The sequence below is a fragment of the Leptonychotes weddellii genome, chromosome 3 (genome assembly GCF_054177405.1).
Source record: "Leptonychotes weddellii isolate Sample4059 chromosome 3, ASM5417740v2, whole genome shotgun sequence".
NCBI lineage: Eukaryota > Metazoa > Chordata > Mammalia > Carnivora > Phocidae > Leptonychotes > Leptonychotes weddellii.
In genome coordinates this window covers 82,930,317-82,949,018 of record NC_138371.1, presented here as the reverse complement: position 1 = coordinate 82,949,018, position 18,702 = coordinate 82,930,317, and the positions used below count along the sequence as shown (strand labels likewise).

At 38.9% G+C, this 18,702-nt stretch overlaps 1 protein-coding gene across 1 annotated transcript in view; it reads right to left on the bottom strand.

The window, feature by feature from the left end:
• Positions 1-18,702, bottom strand: part of NXPH2 (neurexophilin 2) — a 108,738-nt gene continuing 90,036 nt past the window's right edge. The window contains exon 2 of the mRNA XM_031031984.2: positions 1-2,530. Coding sequence (XP_030887844.1) covers positions 1,787-2,530 — 744 coding nt within the window. The 3' untranslated portion in view covers positions 1-1,786. The remainder of the gene's footprint in view (positions 2,531-18,702) is intronic.

Below are 18,702 nucleotides of genomic sequence, written 5' to 3'. Positions count from 1 at the left end.
TGACAGACTTAGCAAATTCCTTTTATTTACATAGAAATGTGTACACATACTTTCTCTGTACACAGAGAATTCCAAGTATATATACATATATGGTTCCCACATATTTTACAATAAATAGTATTTTAATCCTGTTTCTAGATGAAAATAAAAAGATGCCTTAAAATATTTCACACCAACCACAAAATCACAAAAGCACCTATGAACTCAGAGCAAAAACTGCAAGCTGTACTACCACACGCTAAGCCTAGTACATTTTTTACAAAAGACAAAATCAAACACTGTACAGAGATCACCAGTAAACAGAAAGGAATGGAGATGCAGAATAGAGAACAGAGCTGTTGGCTCTTCAAACAATGTAGTAAGAGCATTTTTGTTGGTTAGACTGGTCTTCTTTCAGTTTAATGTTTTACTTCAACTGATATTTTACAAATAAGGGGGCAAAAGTAAACACCTACTGTAAAAACAGTAACCACTCCTTGAGTCTTAAGAGTTCTAGAAACCTTATTAATGGCCAGCCAGACCCTCTTTCTGTGCTGATGCAAAGATCATCCAGTTCTACGTCACAGGATGCCTGTTCACGCCCCCCTCCAACCCCCTCCAGAGAAGATGATAAGGACTCCAACTGTGAAGCCACATTAATTTGGAAGTGATTTCAAAAGCCTGGTGAGTCAGGTATCTTGGTTGTTAGCACTTAATAATCCGTCATGTTTAAATATACTCTTTATTTCCACATAGAATTTGATCCCTCACTCAAATAATTAACTAAACACAAAGAGGACTTAAACTGGGAGGCTAGAAATAAGGAAACCATAATCCTGGAATTTTGTCAGTCCACTTCCAATTTTCTCCCCCCTGTCCTTGCCTAGGGAAGAATCACTTTCTCTCAATTTCAGAGATGTCCTATGTGTGTATATAAACTCACACTATCAAATGAATAGAATGAGGTTACAGGTTATAGGGTAGAATACAGATCTTACGGTATTTTTGGCAATCTCACGGCATTGAATTTGGCAAAAGAATCTAAAAACATCATGATCTTCATGATTGTGGGACTGACTTAAAATATATCCAGATTCGCTTTCCCAATGCGTCAATATTACTACTCGGATGAGAATCCTAAAGATGGTGACCAACACAGGGCTAAGTGTCTAAGTCACACCCCAGCCTCACTCAGATAACAATGTGTTTAGTTCGACTGTGGCACTGCAACTGTGCACATGAGTTTTGAAACAAATTTACCCCTTCATCTCTCATATCAATAACAGCACAGATGTGGGGGGAGAGACAGCGATAAAAAAAGAATTTGATGGCAGAAATGTGATTCATCTATCAAATGCAATCTTTTCAGTTACTTTACTGAATCTGCTATTTTTAAGGTAACCTTCCAAAACATATTTCAAAGGCAGGCTCATTTCAAGAGCAATGTTTATCACATGCATAATTTGGTTCTTTCTCATTACATGTTGCTAGCATTGATGCTGCTTTTAGAGAAACAACAGTATTTCTAGAACTTAGCCATCCTACATGAAAGAGATGGCTTCACACACAGTTTGACTTTTTGGATTAAGGTACGACCGAAACAAACACATTTCACATTTAAAGGTGTTTCTTTCTCTTTTTCTTTCTTTTTTTTTTTTTTTCTTTTTTTAAATTTGAAAACCTAATAGGGAACTAAGGTTCACTGCCAGAAACAAAAGGGATCCTTTATCATGAAGAGTTGGGCTTGGTTCTTGGTCATTCTAATTAAATATATATTCACCTCTCAATTATATCACTGTGGAAAGATTCAGCCAGAAGATAAGTATGGAGTCTCACTATGGTAATTGTAGTCAGGACAGACTTTTTGCACAAGTTTATAATCAACACTGTAAAAGGCAATGTAAATGCAAATGACCTTGAAGGGTTTGGAGCACAACCAAGACACATGGCTCTGAGTTTGCTCCTGGTAGCAGATCTTCGATGGGTCAAAGTTGCACAGGGCAGTCTTCTTCGCCCGATCTGTTTTTTCATATTCAATGCGACAATTGAAAGATTTGGATTCCTTGGTCTCCAAGGTAGACTGTGGGGAAACTTCAAATTCCACTACTTTGGAGGGGGGTACCAAACTCACTGAAACATTGCCTAGGCCTGTGGAATTATGTCGGAAATAAACACTGAAGGTTCCATTTCCATGGTCAACAATTTTCCCTGTGATGAGGAGGTTGAGTTTAACAGTTTTAATGTTGGAATGGAAGTCACCCCACCCGAACATCTTCTTAAATTTTCCCGTCTTTACTATCGGCCTCCGTTTAGTTCTTGCCAAAGGCTCCTGAACCTCCGTGACATTGGCCAGCCAATCCCAAAAGTTTTCCATGCTGTCCGCATACGCCAAGTGTCCAGGCTTTGGGACTGGAGACTGTTTAACAAACAGGCGCAGAGGATTGATGATCCTTGAGTGCACCACGTTTCCAACCAATGTCCCGGGAGCATCTTTGTCTTCCCAGTCCAGCCCCTCTGTGGCATGCACCACCTTCTTACTGTCACAAAATAGCTGTTTGAAAAGAAGAAAGAGAAATAAATTTGAGTTTAGGCTTTGGGCACACATTTTAAAGCCAAAGCACAGGAGAAGTGCTTGCAGTATTACTTCAATTCTTGATAAATAGCATTTCACACACACAGCTGGCCTCAACAGTGTAACAAGATGAGCATCTATTCAAGCAGTATAAAATCGTGAGTGCAAAATTCAAATTAGGAAGAAAGTATTGCATTGTAATGGGTTGATGTGGTTTTAGTCCCTGTTTCCTAATCTTTACAATACTATCATTCCAGATTAGAGGAAGTAATATATTTTGGTATCTCATTTGATAAAAACATTCAATTTGTGAAGTCTTCTCTTTCAGGTAGAAGACAACTCCAGAATGCTGAAGGTTTCTACCAAGAAGCTAGAAACCATCTGAATGTAAAATATTGGTAAGTCTCTTAAGTATACTTGGAAATAGTAAGAGTATTATTATATTCAAAGGCTTATGTCAAATAATTTCATGGCTTTTGATATAACTCCAGCTCAAACTCTGTAACAAAAAAAGGAGCGTGGATAGTAATAGAAAGTTCTATAAAAGTTTTAGTTGAAAAAACATAATTTCAAATTTTGTGGTCCTTACAGAAACAGAAACAAATCGGAAACATCTATTTTGAATTAATAACAGACTACAGATTATCCAATAAATTTTATTACAACGGAATTATATACACTGAAAGAATTGCTAAGAAAGAATACAAATGTTTTATGGATTCCACAGAATGTGGTTCGGATCACACCCACTGAACCATAGTACTTTATCTGCATCTGATGTTTCTTTTTATTCTTTCTGTAGTGTAAGAGTCCTCATAACTTCTAAAAATCATTTAGTTAAGCCAATATTGATTTTGAGGGACAGAATCATTATATATGAAACTGTTGCCTGGAGTGAGTATTTATGGATGAGTTATAAAGTCTGGAAAATAGAGGTTTCTAGTGGAAACACAGATAGCCTCTTATCTCTAATGGCACAAACCACTCTGGTAATGATTCTCCAGAAAACTGTCAGCATGATGAAAAGGATGAGAGAGAAGTGAAGCTGTGTTTATGAACTGTTTCCCCAACCCTTCCAAACTTGGCAAAGCACCTGGTACAACTCGTCTCAGATTATTACAAAAATTACTGCTTTCAGTCCAATTTTTGAGAAAAAAAAGAAGACACAGCTTGGATTATAAATATTGTACTCGAACATATGGTAGAGCTTAATGACATGAGGTTATCTTCCATAGATCCATGGACGTTTAGGCGTTTAAGTTCTAATACAGCTTTGTGAAAACCGTTTTCACTATACCTCGTCCCCAAGACCACATTAGAGTCAGGAACCAAGGACTTCGATGTATCTGAGGGTTTTTTCTTTTTGTGTACTCTGGGTGGGGAGGTGGGGGTGGGGTGGGGTACATAATATGTATTTGCCTCTGATTAATTTCCTGAAGGCTCTTCTTCTTAATGCCTAGTATTTTTTTAAAATTTTTTCCCCTTAAATTACTAAGATTTGGCAGAAGGGCAAATTGAAATGATGCACAGTCTTACTATTTTGAGAACATAAATCTGTATCCACCTTCTTAGGGGTTTAGGTATCCTGAGTTGATACTTCTTTCTTCTGCTGATGTCGAAAGGTGAGTATATTCACCAGGATAGGAAGAATCCTTACTCTGGATTTCTGGCTCAAAATATTCTGGGTATTTTTGACACTGTAGCTAGCTTCCTGATTTTGAATAGTCTTTTTTTGTTTTTTTTAAAAGATTTTATTTATTTATTTGAGAGAAAGAGAGAGACAGCATGGGGGGAGGGGCAGAGGGAGAAGGAGAAGCAGACTCCCCGCTGAGCAGGGGGCCTGAGGTGGGGCTTGATCCCTGGACCTTGGGATCATAACCCAAGCCGAAGGCAGACGCTTAACTGACGGAGCCACCCAGACGCCCCTGATTTTGAATACTCTTAATTACAGTGTGCAAATCTCATTCAAATCCTTTGCTACTAGCCCATGGGGTTCAGTGCTGGCTTCAATTATGACTTGAATTTCTTAAGAACTGACTGATGAAGTCTGGTCCAACTGACATGGCCAGTCTCTCCCCAGCAAGACGTCCAAGGACACACGGGCAGATAAGAAACCCCTTGCTGATCAAGGTCTAATTTCTCTTTTCTGTGGTTGTAATTCTTGTTGCCCAGAGTCTGCTATCTATTTTCCATCCATTTCCAGTATTTCATGAGATGTGCCTTGCTTGGTCCATGCTGACAGACATACCTTCCACTTGCTGAAAAGAGCTCATCCACAAGAACCTTACTTCATGATCTCTACTCCCCGACTTGGTACAACTTACAAACTTCTTTCCTCACTCCTGCCTTCCTTCCACTCCGGCATTTTCCCCTTCTAAATTGTTTTTTAAAAAAATCTCAGATCTTACCCTTATACACAGTGCTGCCGATCAATGCTTTATTAGCAGGACTAAGACCTATTTTCCATTCAAAAATATTTTTTTGCTCAGAAGTATGAGAACATTCTTTGTTCTCAGCAGCAACATGATCTTCCCCCCCGCCCCCCAAAAATGTTTGTTTTACATTATACATTTTCCTGAATTTTTTCTACCTGGATCATTTTTCCTCATTTAGTGCTTGGCCTGATTTTCTCCTTACTTTTCCGTTATTCAAAACCTATAAACAGTGAACCCATCATTCAATGACAAATAAGTTTGCAAGTTAACTGGCATTGGCCTTTTACTCACTGTAGATGCCATTATGAGACAGATGTTAGAAATCCTCTTATCTCTGGGACTTCTGCTGGGCTGGTTCTGAGATTACTCAATGATAATAACAAAAACAAGAAGAATAATACTAAATGATCATTTATTGAATGTTAAAAAAATATGAAGACTTTCTTTGTAGTAATTTATGTCATAACAATTTGACCCAAACCTACGTGACTACCCTAAGAAATTAAAGTGTAAAAAAAAAAAAACAAACAATTTTATCAAACATAACTTAGATGCAATTATTTGCTTTTAGAAAGGCTCTCAACTCTTCAGAAAAGATTTTCCATATGAGAATTTAAAATGTAATCTGATTTCTAAAAAATATATTCTAACACAATACTCTACTTGTTCAAACCCGTTCAAGGAGCTCTTGATTTTAAGGTAGGCTTATATAAAAAATAGTAAAATTTAACTAATAGCACAGACCTATAATTGGTCCCTGCTCTAAGGAAAATACTAACAGTATTTTATTTATTTTATTTTATTATTATTATTTTTAAAGATTTTATTTATTTATTTGACAGAAAGAGAGAGTACAAGTAGGCAGAGTGGTAGGCAAAAGGAGAGGGAGAAGCAGGTTCCCTGCTGAGCAGGGAGCCCCATGTGGGGCTCAATCCCAGGACCTTGGGATCATGACCTGAGCCCAAGGCAGATGCTTAACTGACTGAGCCACCCAGGTGCCCCAGTTTTTTAGATAATAGACATTTTTAGATAAAAAGTAGATGTACATATATTTTAATTTTTTGCTTTGCCCTAGATCATCACATTTCTAACTTACTTTGACAACAATATTAAACAAGTTGAGAAAAGCTGTGTATAACTTCATCTGTTTATTATTTTATTTTTTTAAAGATTTTATTTATTTATTTGAGAGAGCGAGAGAGAGAGTATTGGGGGGGGTGGAGGCAGAGGAACAAGCAGACTCCCCACTGAGCAGGGAGCCCAAAGCAGGGTTCAATCCCAAAACCCTGAGATCATGACCTGAACTGAAGTCAGACGTTTAACCAACTGAGCCACCCAGGCACCCCTCCCTGTTTATTACTTTAAAATACATGACAGTTGGGCGCCTGGGTGGCTCAGTTGGTTTAGCGACTGCCTTCGGCTCAGGTCATGATCTCAGGGTAGGAGCAGGGTAGAAAAGGCACAAGGATCTGGTACCTGATGACCTCACATCCCTCACTTGAGTGTTTGACGCGAGCCCATTTTCTCACCTCTATCTTCCTTGCTGATTGATTGTAAGGACCAAATAAAAGAATGGATGGAAATTACTGAGCCCAATCTCTGGCAAAAGGCATTCAATGACTGATGGCTCTTGCATGGTCCAGTGGATAGCACCATGTTTCCTATTCAAGAACTGTCTTCAAAGGGTTGTATGAACTCTCGGGCCTCCAGGAAACTGATTAATGGTTAATCAAGCAGCTTGTTCAGTGCCATATGATAAATTAGTGACCGAGTAGAAAACACCTTTCTCAACCTCAGAACATCAATCAATCGTTTCCTCATATGTCCAGTCTCACAGGCATCTGAGTCATAGCCAGATCACAGGCACAGGTGAGCTCTCTTTGCCAACAGAATGTGTTTGTTTTTTTTTTTTTAAGATTTTATTTATTTGCGAGAGAGACAATGAGAGACAGAGAGCATGAGAGAGGGAGGGTCAGAGGGAGAAGCAGACTCCCCGCTGAGCAGGGAGCCCGATGCGGGACTCGATCCCGGGACTCCAGGATCATGACCCGAGCCGAAGGCAGTCGCTTAACCAACTGAGCCCCCGGGTGCCCTGCCAACAGAATGTGTTTGTGGATCTTTGATTCCAACCTACTGAATGAGTCAGCAAAAGGACACGCTGGGAGAGACTGGAGGTGGTTCTGAACCTATTGGCAAACCACTCCGTCCAAGTCAGCGTTGTGAGATGTTATTGACAAAACACATGGCTGTATCTCTTTGGTTATTTTTGTATTCGCTGGGGCTTTCGATGGCTATCACCGCTGCCATTGGTCCCATCGTATTACAGTAATAATGCAAAAACATTTAACTGCAAGCACAAAATGGAGTTTCAAAAAGGGAGAAAAAGGAGGAATTGCTGTGCTTTATCTGTTTGAACATTCCTTGATTTCCACCCATTTATCAAAGTTTAAGTAATTTATGTCTTGGCAGGGTGTATCAGTTTCACAAAGCACACACATTAGCGAGATACAATGATATCATATTAGCTTTTTCTGCATCTTTGAGGGCGCTCAAAAAGATTAACAAAAACTCAAACCTTCATCAATTAAATGAAGCAGGTGGAAGGAAGGGAGTAGAGGAAGGAGACTGTATTTCATTTCAGCTCTTTGTTTTTAGGGGGGGAAAAAGCCGACAGGTTCAAATCATTCATCATAATAAGCTGGAGTTGAATTTCGCTGATAATTAAATGCATTTTTTCCCAAGAGGCAGAGAAGCTGCAATGAATTTTATAGTAGCAGATGTGAGAACTGTCACGAATTATGGAAATAATTTATAAACTAAAAAGCATCTTCCTCTGCAAATACTATATCAGAAGATCCTTTTAAAAATTATATTTGTCATATATACTTTTCAGTAAACATTTTATTTTAGAGTAGTTTTAGTTTATAGAAAAATTGTGTAATACAAGGGGTTACCATATACCCTGCACCCCATTTCCTCTACTGCCAACGTTCTAGCACACTTGTCACAACTAATGAACTAATACTGACACATGACTATGAATGAAGTCCATACTTTACACGGATTTCCTTTGTTTTTCCTTCCTGTCCTTTATCTACTCGAGGATCCCATGTAGAATCCCACATTATGGCCATCATGAATTCTTAGGCTTGTCTTGACTGTGACAGTTTCTCAGTTTTTCCTTTTTTTTTTTTTTTTAAGATTTATTTATTTATTTGAGAGATAGCAGGGGGGAAGGGAGGGAGAAAGAACCTCAAGCAGACTCCAGACCAAGCATGTAGCCTGACGCGAGGCTCCATCCCTTGACCCTGAGATCAGGACCTGAGTTGAAACCAAGAGTCCGATGCTTAACCGACTGAGCCACCCAGGAGCCCGGGTCTTTCCTTGTTTTTAATGAAACTGTATGCTTTGAAGAGTACGGGTTAACGGCATTTTGTAGAAGGTTCCTCAATTTGACTTTGTCTGATTTTTGTCTCATGATTGCAGGTCTGGGGAGGAAGGGCCATTTTCATCACTTCAGCTCAAGGGCACATGTTGGCAGCGCACTTCATTACTGTTGATGTTACTCTTTGTATTCTGGCGTAGGGAGAGAAGATCCGTCCTTTAAAGTTTTCCTTTCAGGATTTTCACAAGGCTTGTTCATTTTTGTTATCATAAGCTTAGTTTAATTCACATTTAGTTCAATGGCACTTGGTTTAGGTTTATTATTATTATTTTTTTAAGTCAGGAATTCTCAAGACTTTCAATTTATGACTATTGCATCACTGAATTATAAAATAAACTCAGAGTTGTTTAGGAAATCATATGCTCCTTATAAAGTATTTCAGCAATATTGCATGCTATACATTTGTCTGTCCTCATTATTACTTATTTTGTATTTATTTAATACTAATTTCTTAAACACTGGGTCCATTTCAGTAACTGCTAGCTCAGTCAGAAGAGCTTATTCTATCAATATCTTATAGAGAATGAGACACTGACTGTATTAGATTCAAATGTCCCTTTTCTCAGGTTTGGAGCTCGCCCACCATACTTGACTCTACACACCCAGTGAGTCAGTATCAACTTTTAGATGGGGCTTTCTTTGCGCCTGTTTAGCAAGGGGCATGGAGCTAATGAAAGAAAGCCTCACAAAATAGCATTTTATATTCATAGTACTCTGGGTGCTACAGGATCATGAACATGGCACTATGTCCTCTCCCTTGGGATCTGGGGACAGTGAGACCTGTGCCATAATTTTCTATATGTCCCTCATTGTGACAGCTTTGTTTTTTCTCCCTAGCTGCACTATATAGGGCTGGGGAGTGGGGAAGAGGGGAGATTTCTTGACACACAGTGAATAACAGAAAGGAAGTGAAGGGCATTTAAAGCTTTGAGCTTCTGGGGTTCAAATTCCATTCAATATATACCACGCCATTATCAGTCCAGGTAGCTCTATCTTATAGCACCTCTAACAGATGGTGTTTTCATTTGAAGAAATGCCGATGGAGGAGATATGTCCACCAGCCTCGCTGTCCCAGTCCTGTGTTTAACAATTATAACTGACACACTCCTGTAACACCCATGACTCTTCACTGATGTGACCCCAGGGGAGGAGGAAAGGCTTGAATTTCTTAAGCAATTGAAGCTTAGCACTTGCAGCTTGCTACCTCTATATGTAGTTCTCCTGACTTTGCAAGACCAGACTGGATGACATTAACACACCTTGTTTAAGAAAGTAAGAAGCGTGAAGCAGCTTGGAAATATTTCCATACAAATTATTTTACTTTTGCAGGAGTAAATTTATTTCCTCACTGACTTTTGCCTATCCCTGCGGTCAGATGAATGCGACTGGACTCCCACATTGCATTTGCAAATGACTGGACTGGGAGAAAAAAATGAGGAGTCCCAAACAAGTCCGTGCATTGCAGAAAAGAATCTGTTGGCACATCATCCAGCAGCTGATTTTGCCCGAACTTTGCATCCAAGAGTGATGGAATGAATGAAAGAGGCAGGTACAAGGAATTCAATCAGAATAGGTTACGAATCACAGCAGGAAAGAACGAGGCACAGAAACAGCCGTGCTTTGATTTGCCGGAAGGAGTTGGGGTCAGAGCACTGGGATGGCAATCTGGCACTGTCACTTACGGTCCCATCATCCTGGGCCAGTCAAGACCATTTTCTCAATGGTAAAACAGTCGGGCAGGGGTGGGGGAGTAGGTTGGAGTTGCACTTGGTTGAGAAAAAGGAGGTTGTGAGGTAGAAAGTGAATCAGAGTGAGGCCACTCTGTGGGCAGGGCACTTGTAATGAGGTGAGTTCTGTAGTCCAGAGGATTGAGGTGACACAGAACCGTGGTCGGAGATGCATGCATTCATCTTTAATCACTGACTCAACACCTATTGATCGAATGCCTTCCAGGTGTAGCATTTATGCTCTAGGTATTGGGAGCACATTGCTCAAGGGGCAGATAGAGTTTCTGCCTTCATGGGATTTGTAGAAGAGCAGGAAAAAGAAGCATCAATCATACATAAATAGCTCACTTATTGATAGTTGTCAGAAGGGCCTGGAAATCTATCTCTATCTCTATATCTGTATCTGTGTCTATATATCTGTATCTATATATCTAGACATATCAGCACAGCAGGAAGTAGAGAGTGCTGGTCCTAAACAGGGTGAGCAACAGTGCAGGGAGTGAATAGAATTGGGTAATTAATACCTTTATTCTGATGAGAGAAATGAAATCCAAGGTTTACCAGTTGATGGTTGATAATGAATGAATCAGTGACAAGAAAACGAATCGATCTTGGTATTTATACTCCTTTTTTCTTGCTCCAAATTGTGTATTGATTTGTTTATAATTACTAATGAGAATGTGATAACATTATAAGACAACAGTTATATTTCTTCTAGTGAAAGGTTAATTTTTTTCATTTTCTTCCCCGCCCCCAGCTTTACTGAGGTATAATTGACAAACAAAATTGTAATATATTTAAAGTCTTCCATGTGATGATTTGATACATGTTTACAGTGTGAAAGGATTACCGGCATCCAGTTAATTAACACATCCATCACCTCGCAGTTACCTTTTTGGGGGGAGGCGGGTGAGGACCCTTAAGAAAGGGTTCTTCGCAAATTTCAATTATACAACACAGTACTATCAATTACAGTCACCAAGCTGTACATTAGACCCAAAGAACTTATTCATCTTATAACTGAAAGTACATGACCACTTCTGTTAACCATAAGTGGACTCCAACGTTCAGTCAGTGCTGAATGCCTGATTAGGAGGTCTAGTGCTCGAAGGTGGCAACCCTAGCTGGCCTTGTCTTTCACCCTTAAACCTGAAGGTTTATAATACCATTGACCCTGGAACAACAAGGGTTTGAACTCTGCGGGTCCATTTATATGCAGATATTCTTTGATAAACACCATAGAGGACTGTAATTATGAATTTCCTCTTCCTTATGATTTCCTTAACAACATTTTCTTTCCTCTAGCTTACTTTATTGTAAGAATACAGTATATAACACATATAACATACAAAATATGTGTTAATCAACTGCTTATGTTATGGGTAAGTCATCCAGTCAATAGGCTATTAGTAGTTCAGTTTTAGGGGGTTAAAAGTTGTATGTGGATTTTTGACTGCATGGAGGTCAGCGCCCCTAAGCCCCCCTGCTGTTCAAGGGTCAACTGTATATATTCTTGGGTTCTGGGAGAGTCAGACTGTTGCCATGATTATGTTATAACCCTTTCCTATAATACTATACAATTAATACAATATATATCAATGCTGATTGATAATGAACTAAGTATGTTCTGGATAAATAACAATATTCTGAAATAATGTAGGTTTGTCTTTGTGTGAGAAGATGCTAATAGACACCAAATTTGGCTGATATCTATGATTTTCATAAGAAATAATGAATGTTCTAAATAAAAGGTAAAACAAAGCAAATAAGTTTTCTTTTTCCATAATCATAGCACTGAAGAGACATCTATACCTCAAGAAGATGTTTTCAGTTTTCTGTGTTTACACTGAATATAAAATATTTACAGCCTATCCGGCTTTACCATGAAACACTTGCCATAATATATATAACACACAATGCACAGATTGAATAGATCATCTACCATTAACAGGGAAGGCCATACCCTTCACTGTTTTATACTGCACTGAACATATGTAGTCCTCTGTCCATTAAAGGAAAAATAAATTTCGACTTTCCAGGATCAGGCAGAATGAACTGAATGCCCCAAACCTGTGGATTTGTCCCAAGCTGGGAGGATTGGCTTTTCCTTCATAACAGGAGTGGCATATGCTACAAGAGAGAAATTGATACTGATCTGTACAAATATTTTTTAAAGGCAGCTGGCTTGCCCCCCTTGGACATCCTGGAAGCATTCATTCATGTTCTTTTCGAGTGACAATCATTGATAAGTGCCAGTTTGGGAGGAGAACTGGTTTGTTTAGTAGATCTGTTCATAATGTTGTTCAAGATGGAATCCATGTAGTTGGCCACTAATTATTTTACTTGGGGTATGAGTTTAAGCCAAGAACCCCCAAAGTGACCACTGTTATACAACCTAGAGGTGGCCTGCAGATCCCATTATAGAGCCAATAACAAAGGTGGTCTAAAGCCTCATCTTTGTTGCATCGATATAGCTTATATAATTGGATTGCTTTAACAATTCTGTCCTGTATCCTGTAGTTAAAACTAAAATGACAACCTGCTCAGCAGGAAAAAAAAAAAAAAAAAATCCCTGTCATGATCAAACTCAGCATCCCATTAAATTTTTTGCTTGTAAAGGAATCTTGGAAAGCATTTTCTCTGAGTAGAAATTTTACAGATTATTGTGGTTGCCGACGAAATAGGAGCACGTATCTGATGGACAACACACAATGCTATATTGATGATTAGTAGTCTGGCTGGCCCTAAAGTCATATTTCTGGGGCTCCATTACTGAACTGTCATAGCAGATTAAAAGAAGAATGACATAAAGGGAATGAAGGATGGTAGAATCAAACCTGTATCAATATACTAATTGTGCCTATTAATATTTTGTGGCAATAATGTGGCATTGTTTCAAAATTCATTTTGCAAGTTGGAAAACAAATGATTGCTTAGGAAAAGAAAGCTAAACAGTGGACATCTTTCCTTTCTGCTGAGAGTAGCAAATTCATTTTACCTTCCAGAAATCTTTTAATAGCTACCCTTTACATTTTTCTAAATTGATACAGGAACTAACAGGAAACATAAATGTGAAGACAGAAATCTTAGCAGTAAGAGCTAAAAAGCTAGATTGCAATGCTTGGCAGTAGTTTTATTGCTAAGATTAAATATGGCAATTCCTATTTTATCTTGATGACAGTAATCTGGAAAATCAATGACACAACTTCTGCAAAAAAATGTACACACACACACACACACACACACTCTGATACACAGAAATATCACGTGTATAAACACATGTGTGCATGCACATGCCATAATTTCTGTAAACATTTAGGGGAAATGATGTGATAGGAAACTTAGATTTCATTTTGTATTAGCAAGCTGAATAAAAGGGGCTCTTAAACAAGCATGAACAGGCTAGAAACGAATGTTGAGGATGCCTCATGGAAGGGGGTTGCTAAGTGTCATGATATGACCATGTTCCCAGAGGGAAACGGGGTCAGATGTAGTCTCATTTACTGCAAGTTTTGCAAAGTCAAACAAGGTTTTTTTTAATAATCTAAGAGATGAAAAATAGTCCTTTTGCAGTTAAGGAATAAATGCCTTGGCATGCCAAGTGGTACTGTCTGTTTTCACCCATGTGTCCTTATAAACCTCACCCAAGTTTTTAATGAGAGAGAAGAGCTTCACGTGATAGGAAAACAAATACTTCTCAAATATAATGCCTGGGAGAAACAACATGAATCTGTGTGTGTGTGTGTTTTAAGATTTTATTTATTTATTTGAACAAGAGAAAGAGAGAAAGCACAAGCAGGGGGAGCGGCAGGCAGATGGAGAGGGGGAAGCAGGCTCCCCGCCAAGCAGAGAGCCCGACTCGGGGCTCAATTCCAGGACCCTGAGATCATGACCTGAACCGACTGAGCCACCCAGGTGCCCCATGAATCTGTGTCTTGACCTCTAAAAGTTGACATTTGAAAAGGAAAGTTACAACAGAGGTAAAAACAGTCAAATGAGGAGTGGAAATGCCAGATATTGTTATTTCTATCCTTTTTGGCAGAGATTCAATGCGGGATGAGGAAACACGGTCGGGGGAGGGGTGCAGAGAGAGACAGGAGATGGGGGTTAGAAGTGCCCTTGTGCAGGGCTGTGTACTTTACCATCAAATCTGAACTGAAATTGATATTTCAGTCTTCAGGTACCATTAGTCTGGCAATTAGCATATACTGCCTGTGATGGTTAGTTTTAAAATTTCTTATTTATTTTTATTTTTTTAAGTAATCTCTACACCCAGTGTGGGGCTCCAACTCATGACCTGGAGATTAAGAGTCACATCCTCCATGGACTGAGCCAGCCAGGTGGCCCATGATGGTTAGTTTTAAGTGTCAACTCGGCTAGGTAATAGTGCTCAGTTATTCAAACACTAATCTAGGTATTGCTGTGAAGGTATAATGTCGATGTGGTTAAATCCACAATTAGTTGACCTTCTCTTTTTCAGTTCAAAATGTTCAGTGCTTATTGGTTACCTTCTTTCAACAAACATGACATTTATTCGTTTAAAATAAAGCTTCAAATGGTTTTGGATACATAGTATGGTATTTGACTTAAATGCAAACATTCACAGTCTATTGGAGATTTTTCATGATCCTACATAAATGTGCTGCTTTATTATGACCCAATATAAATGTTTTATAAAATCACTGATAATTTCCATATGATAAAATACCTATTTAATAAAGAACACAAATGCATATTATTGTGTATATGAAACTGATAATAATGTTAAAATTATTTTTTGCAATAATCATTCCTAACATTTATACGGAGAATTACGGTCTTCATAAATAACCTCATTTGATTCTTACACTTACTTTGTGAGGTGTGGAGGGTAGGAAATAGCCTTAGAGAGCTTAGGAGGGCTTGTCTACGGTCCAAGTATTGAAAGGCAGCAATAAATCTAGAAATCAAGTCTTTTTTTTATCAAATGACTGTTTTTTCCACACTAATACTCTAATGGGTCTGACACCAAAAAACAACTTGCTCAATACAGTGCAAATAATATGATATAATATAACATATTTACCTTACAAATAAAAAATTTCTTTTCATTATGAAATGAAGTTTATTCTAGAAAATGAAACTAAGAAAACTGAAGAAAATTAAAGTCAGGTAACTGAATATTTTAATGTGTATTTATATTTTCTCCCTATGTAATATAGATAATACATCTTTTGTATAGTATCTTTAATTGCTTTTAAGAAAATATATTGTATTCAGTTGCATAACAGTTTAAATGCTTTAGAAGAAAAATATCTCGCTATTACTAAGAGTAAAATCTAAATTCAAATCTGGGTCAATTTTTTCTAGACCTCCTCCCTAAATCTTCAACACTTTGCTGTTCCATCAGTTGTCACCCAAGTCCAAATCAGAATTATTTGGATCATTTTGGGCAGGAGCACACTCGCTGTCCTCTGGGGTGGCTCCACACGTGAAGCCCAAGGAGGTCTTGTGGGCTCTGGTCTTTGCATCCATGGCTCTGCCCTCAGAGTCATTCTTTCTTCATCTTGTCCCTTCCCTCTCCTGTACCTTTCAGTCCAAGCTGGTGACATTTCTGGTGGTATGAATCTCTTAAAACCTCATCAGTTTCCTGTGTCATTCACTGGGGTGCAAGCCATTAACAAGAGTGCCCTCCACATATCTTTTCTGGATAACTCTATCTCTATTGGTTTCTGCTGAGATAGTTTATTGGATCCACAAGTCATACACCCAATGTCTTTAGTAAAAGTTGTCCATCCACACCTTCGGTGTTTTCTCCAGAGCACATCAGTTTGACTCTAAGTAAAGGAGATTATTCTTGTTGGTGTGAGTGGGCATTAACAAACCAGTTGAAATGTCTTAAAAACAAAATTGTGGTTTGCCCGAGGAAGAAGAAATTCTGCCTCAAAACTGCAGCATTAACTCTTGCGTGAAAGTTTCTGGGGTCTGCCCTCAAATGTTGGACTTGCCAGTCCCCACAATTGCAAGAAGCAATCCCTTGAAATACAGCTTTTTAGGTTTCCATTTATCTACCCACCCATATATCTTCTATTTATCATCTATCTATCCTGTAGATTCTGTATCTCTGGAGAACTCCAATACACTACCTTTTAATTTTAATAATTATGTTCATGTGTGAATAACTTATTTTCATGACTCATTTATGCCTCTTGCTTTCTTATATTGTGCATAGAACCTAATAGAGGGGATACTTGATTGTGATTTCATCACAAGTTCAGATTTAGTGTCAAGTGTCTCCATGGTCTTCCAACGTAAACTGTAAATCACTTCACACCTGTCATGTTGTTTGTTATTATCATTATTATTTATTTTTTACTTGACTCTTCCTCCTGTAGGCTTCTTGAAGGCAGCTACTCTATTTTGCCTGCCAATATGTCTCCAGTGCTTATCACAGTGTTGATTCATAATAAGTGCCCAATAAAAGCTGAGTACATAAATCTGACTGGCAGTGTGTAACATCCTGGACCTTTCACAACTTTTTATTTCCTTAGGCTTTATTCTTAGGCCACTTTGGAAAATGTTCCAAATCCTAAATAAAATGGAGTCGATAAAGTAGTCAAGTAGAAAAAACAGTGGAGATGGGGAAAGAGGAGCTATACTTTAGGAGTATGGAACTGAATAAGCAGTAATGATAATGTGATAGAGGAAGAATGAAAACTAAATAGAAAAAAATTTCAAAATAGTATTTGAAAGAGTTGGCAGTAATTATTGAAAAACTTAATTTACAGAGTATTATAAAAAAAAGACTGAATTCTATTACTCTCAAGGGGTAATCATTACCGTGACTTTGTCCTCCACCTAGAAGCTGAGATTCACTAGCAGATCTCTACCTTTAGCCCCAACTTTACCTGAAGTTCAAGATCTATGGATCTAGCTTTCTAACAGACAAGTTCACTTTAAAGAAGGATAGTCAGAAGAAAAGCAGGCAGGGACATGGGGCCCCGTCCTAAGAGGAAAACTACCCTTAAAAGGAAAAAGACCACATCCTGTTATTCTAGGCTTTACTCCATGCCCCAGCTTTAAGTTTTCCTACTGGGAGGACTTAGAACATGTATTTAACAGTATGGAAGGGAATGGTCTTCGGTGTTTTAACCCAGGCCCGGGGGCCAGCTCAACAGCCAGTGGGATATTTAAACAAAGAGCTTGATCTGGTGGCCCGTGGCTGGAAGGCATGCCTTAGGGCAGTGGCGGCCACTGCCCTCTTGATCCCCAAGTCTAGGAAACACCACCCTGGAAGGAGCCCTCCACCCTGTCCCACGTGAACAACTACCTGATAGGTAGATGAGCTCGTGGACAAAAACTTGACTGGGTGATGAGCTCGTGGACAAAAACCTGACTGGGTGACAGGTGCAGGGAGTGTTAATCAGATTAAAACAGCCCACACCAAAGAACCCATAAAACCCCCTAGATTTAAACACCAAATTGGCAACCCTCTCGGTCCCCTCCCTCTTCGGGAGCTTTGTACTCTCAATAAACTTTGCTTTGTTGCTCACCATTCTTGTCTGGTCTACCTCTTCATTCTTCTAAGCGGCCTGACCAAGAACTGGGGGCACTAAAGGAAAAGAAATCCTGCAACAACTTTAACCATGGAAAATACACACCAGTTTCCCACTTTGTAAAACATAGTATTCCTCTGTGATGGTGTAAGTAGCAGTTAAAAATGAGGATAGAAGGTATTTTTTAATGGGGGGGGTAGGGAAGCTCTTTGTTGCAACTCAAATGATTACAACGTTGCTTCATGTAGTCTCTACTGGGCAGAAGTTGTGCTCACAGGGCCCCATGGGCTTTGTACCTTGTGACATCTGGCACAGCTATGGATACCTAGGGAGCTGTCTTTCAGTCATCTGATACCGGCTAAGATCAGTCATGGCTTCTTTCTCAGTGTCTGCAATCATTTGCAAATAGGATCAAATCCAAGTCTTTTCTGTCTCTCTGGCAAATTCTTGAGTAGGCCTTTCCTCCGTTATCTCCACCCCCTTCTCCCAACACATGGTTCAGAAGTCGTGCGGAAGGTCGAACAGGACTGTCTTGGGATGAGGAGCTGGTTTGGGCCCACAGGCAGTGGCCCTGGCTCCTTCTTGCCAACATTTCCGGTCAAGCCAGACCCATCAGGCATCTGGCCTAGTGCATTTTCTAAGATCTACTGTGATCTGATTGTGAGCCTTTAAAAAGCTCCCGGTTACCTAGGGCAATGTCTTCACAATTACAAAGCAATTGAGTCTTTTTTTGCCTCAAAGTAAGCTTTTGTAGAATTTTAATACATACAAGAGACACCAGTGTTATTTATTAATGCACAATTATATGTGAGTTCAAATGTGTAACAATTATTATAAGCTTCATGAATGAGAGTAATAAGGATCTTAAAACAAACATAAAACTTGAAATCAGAGGTAGTAGATGATTGTTGCAGTCATATCAGCCTCAAAATAGCTCATGGCAACATCTCCACCATAGAGTGTCTTTGACAATCTAATAGACTTGGTCATTCTGAGTAAGGGACAGGTG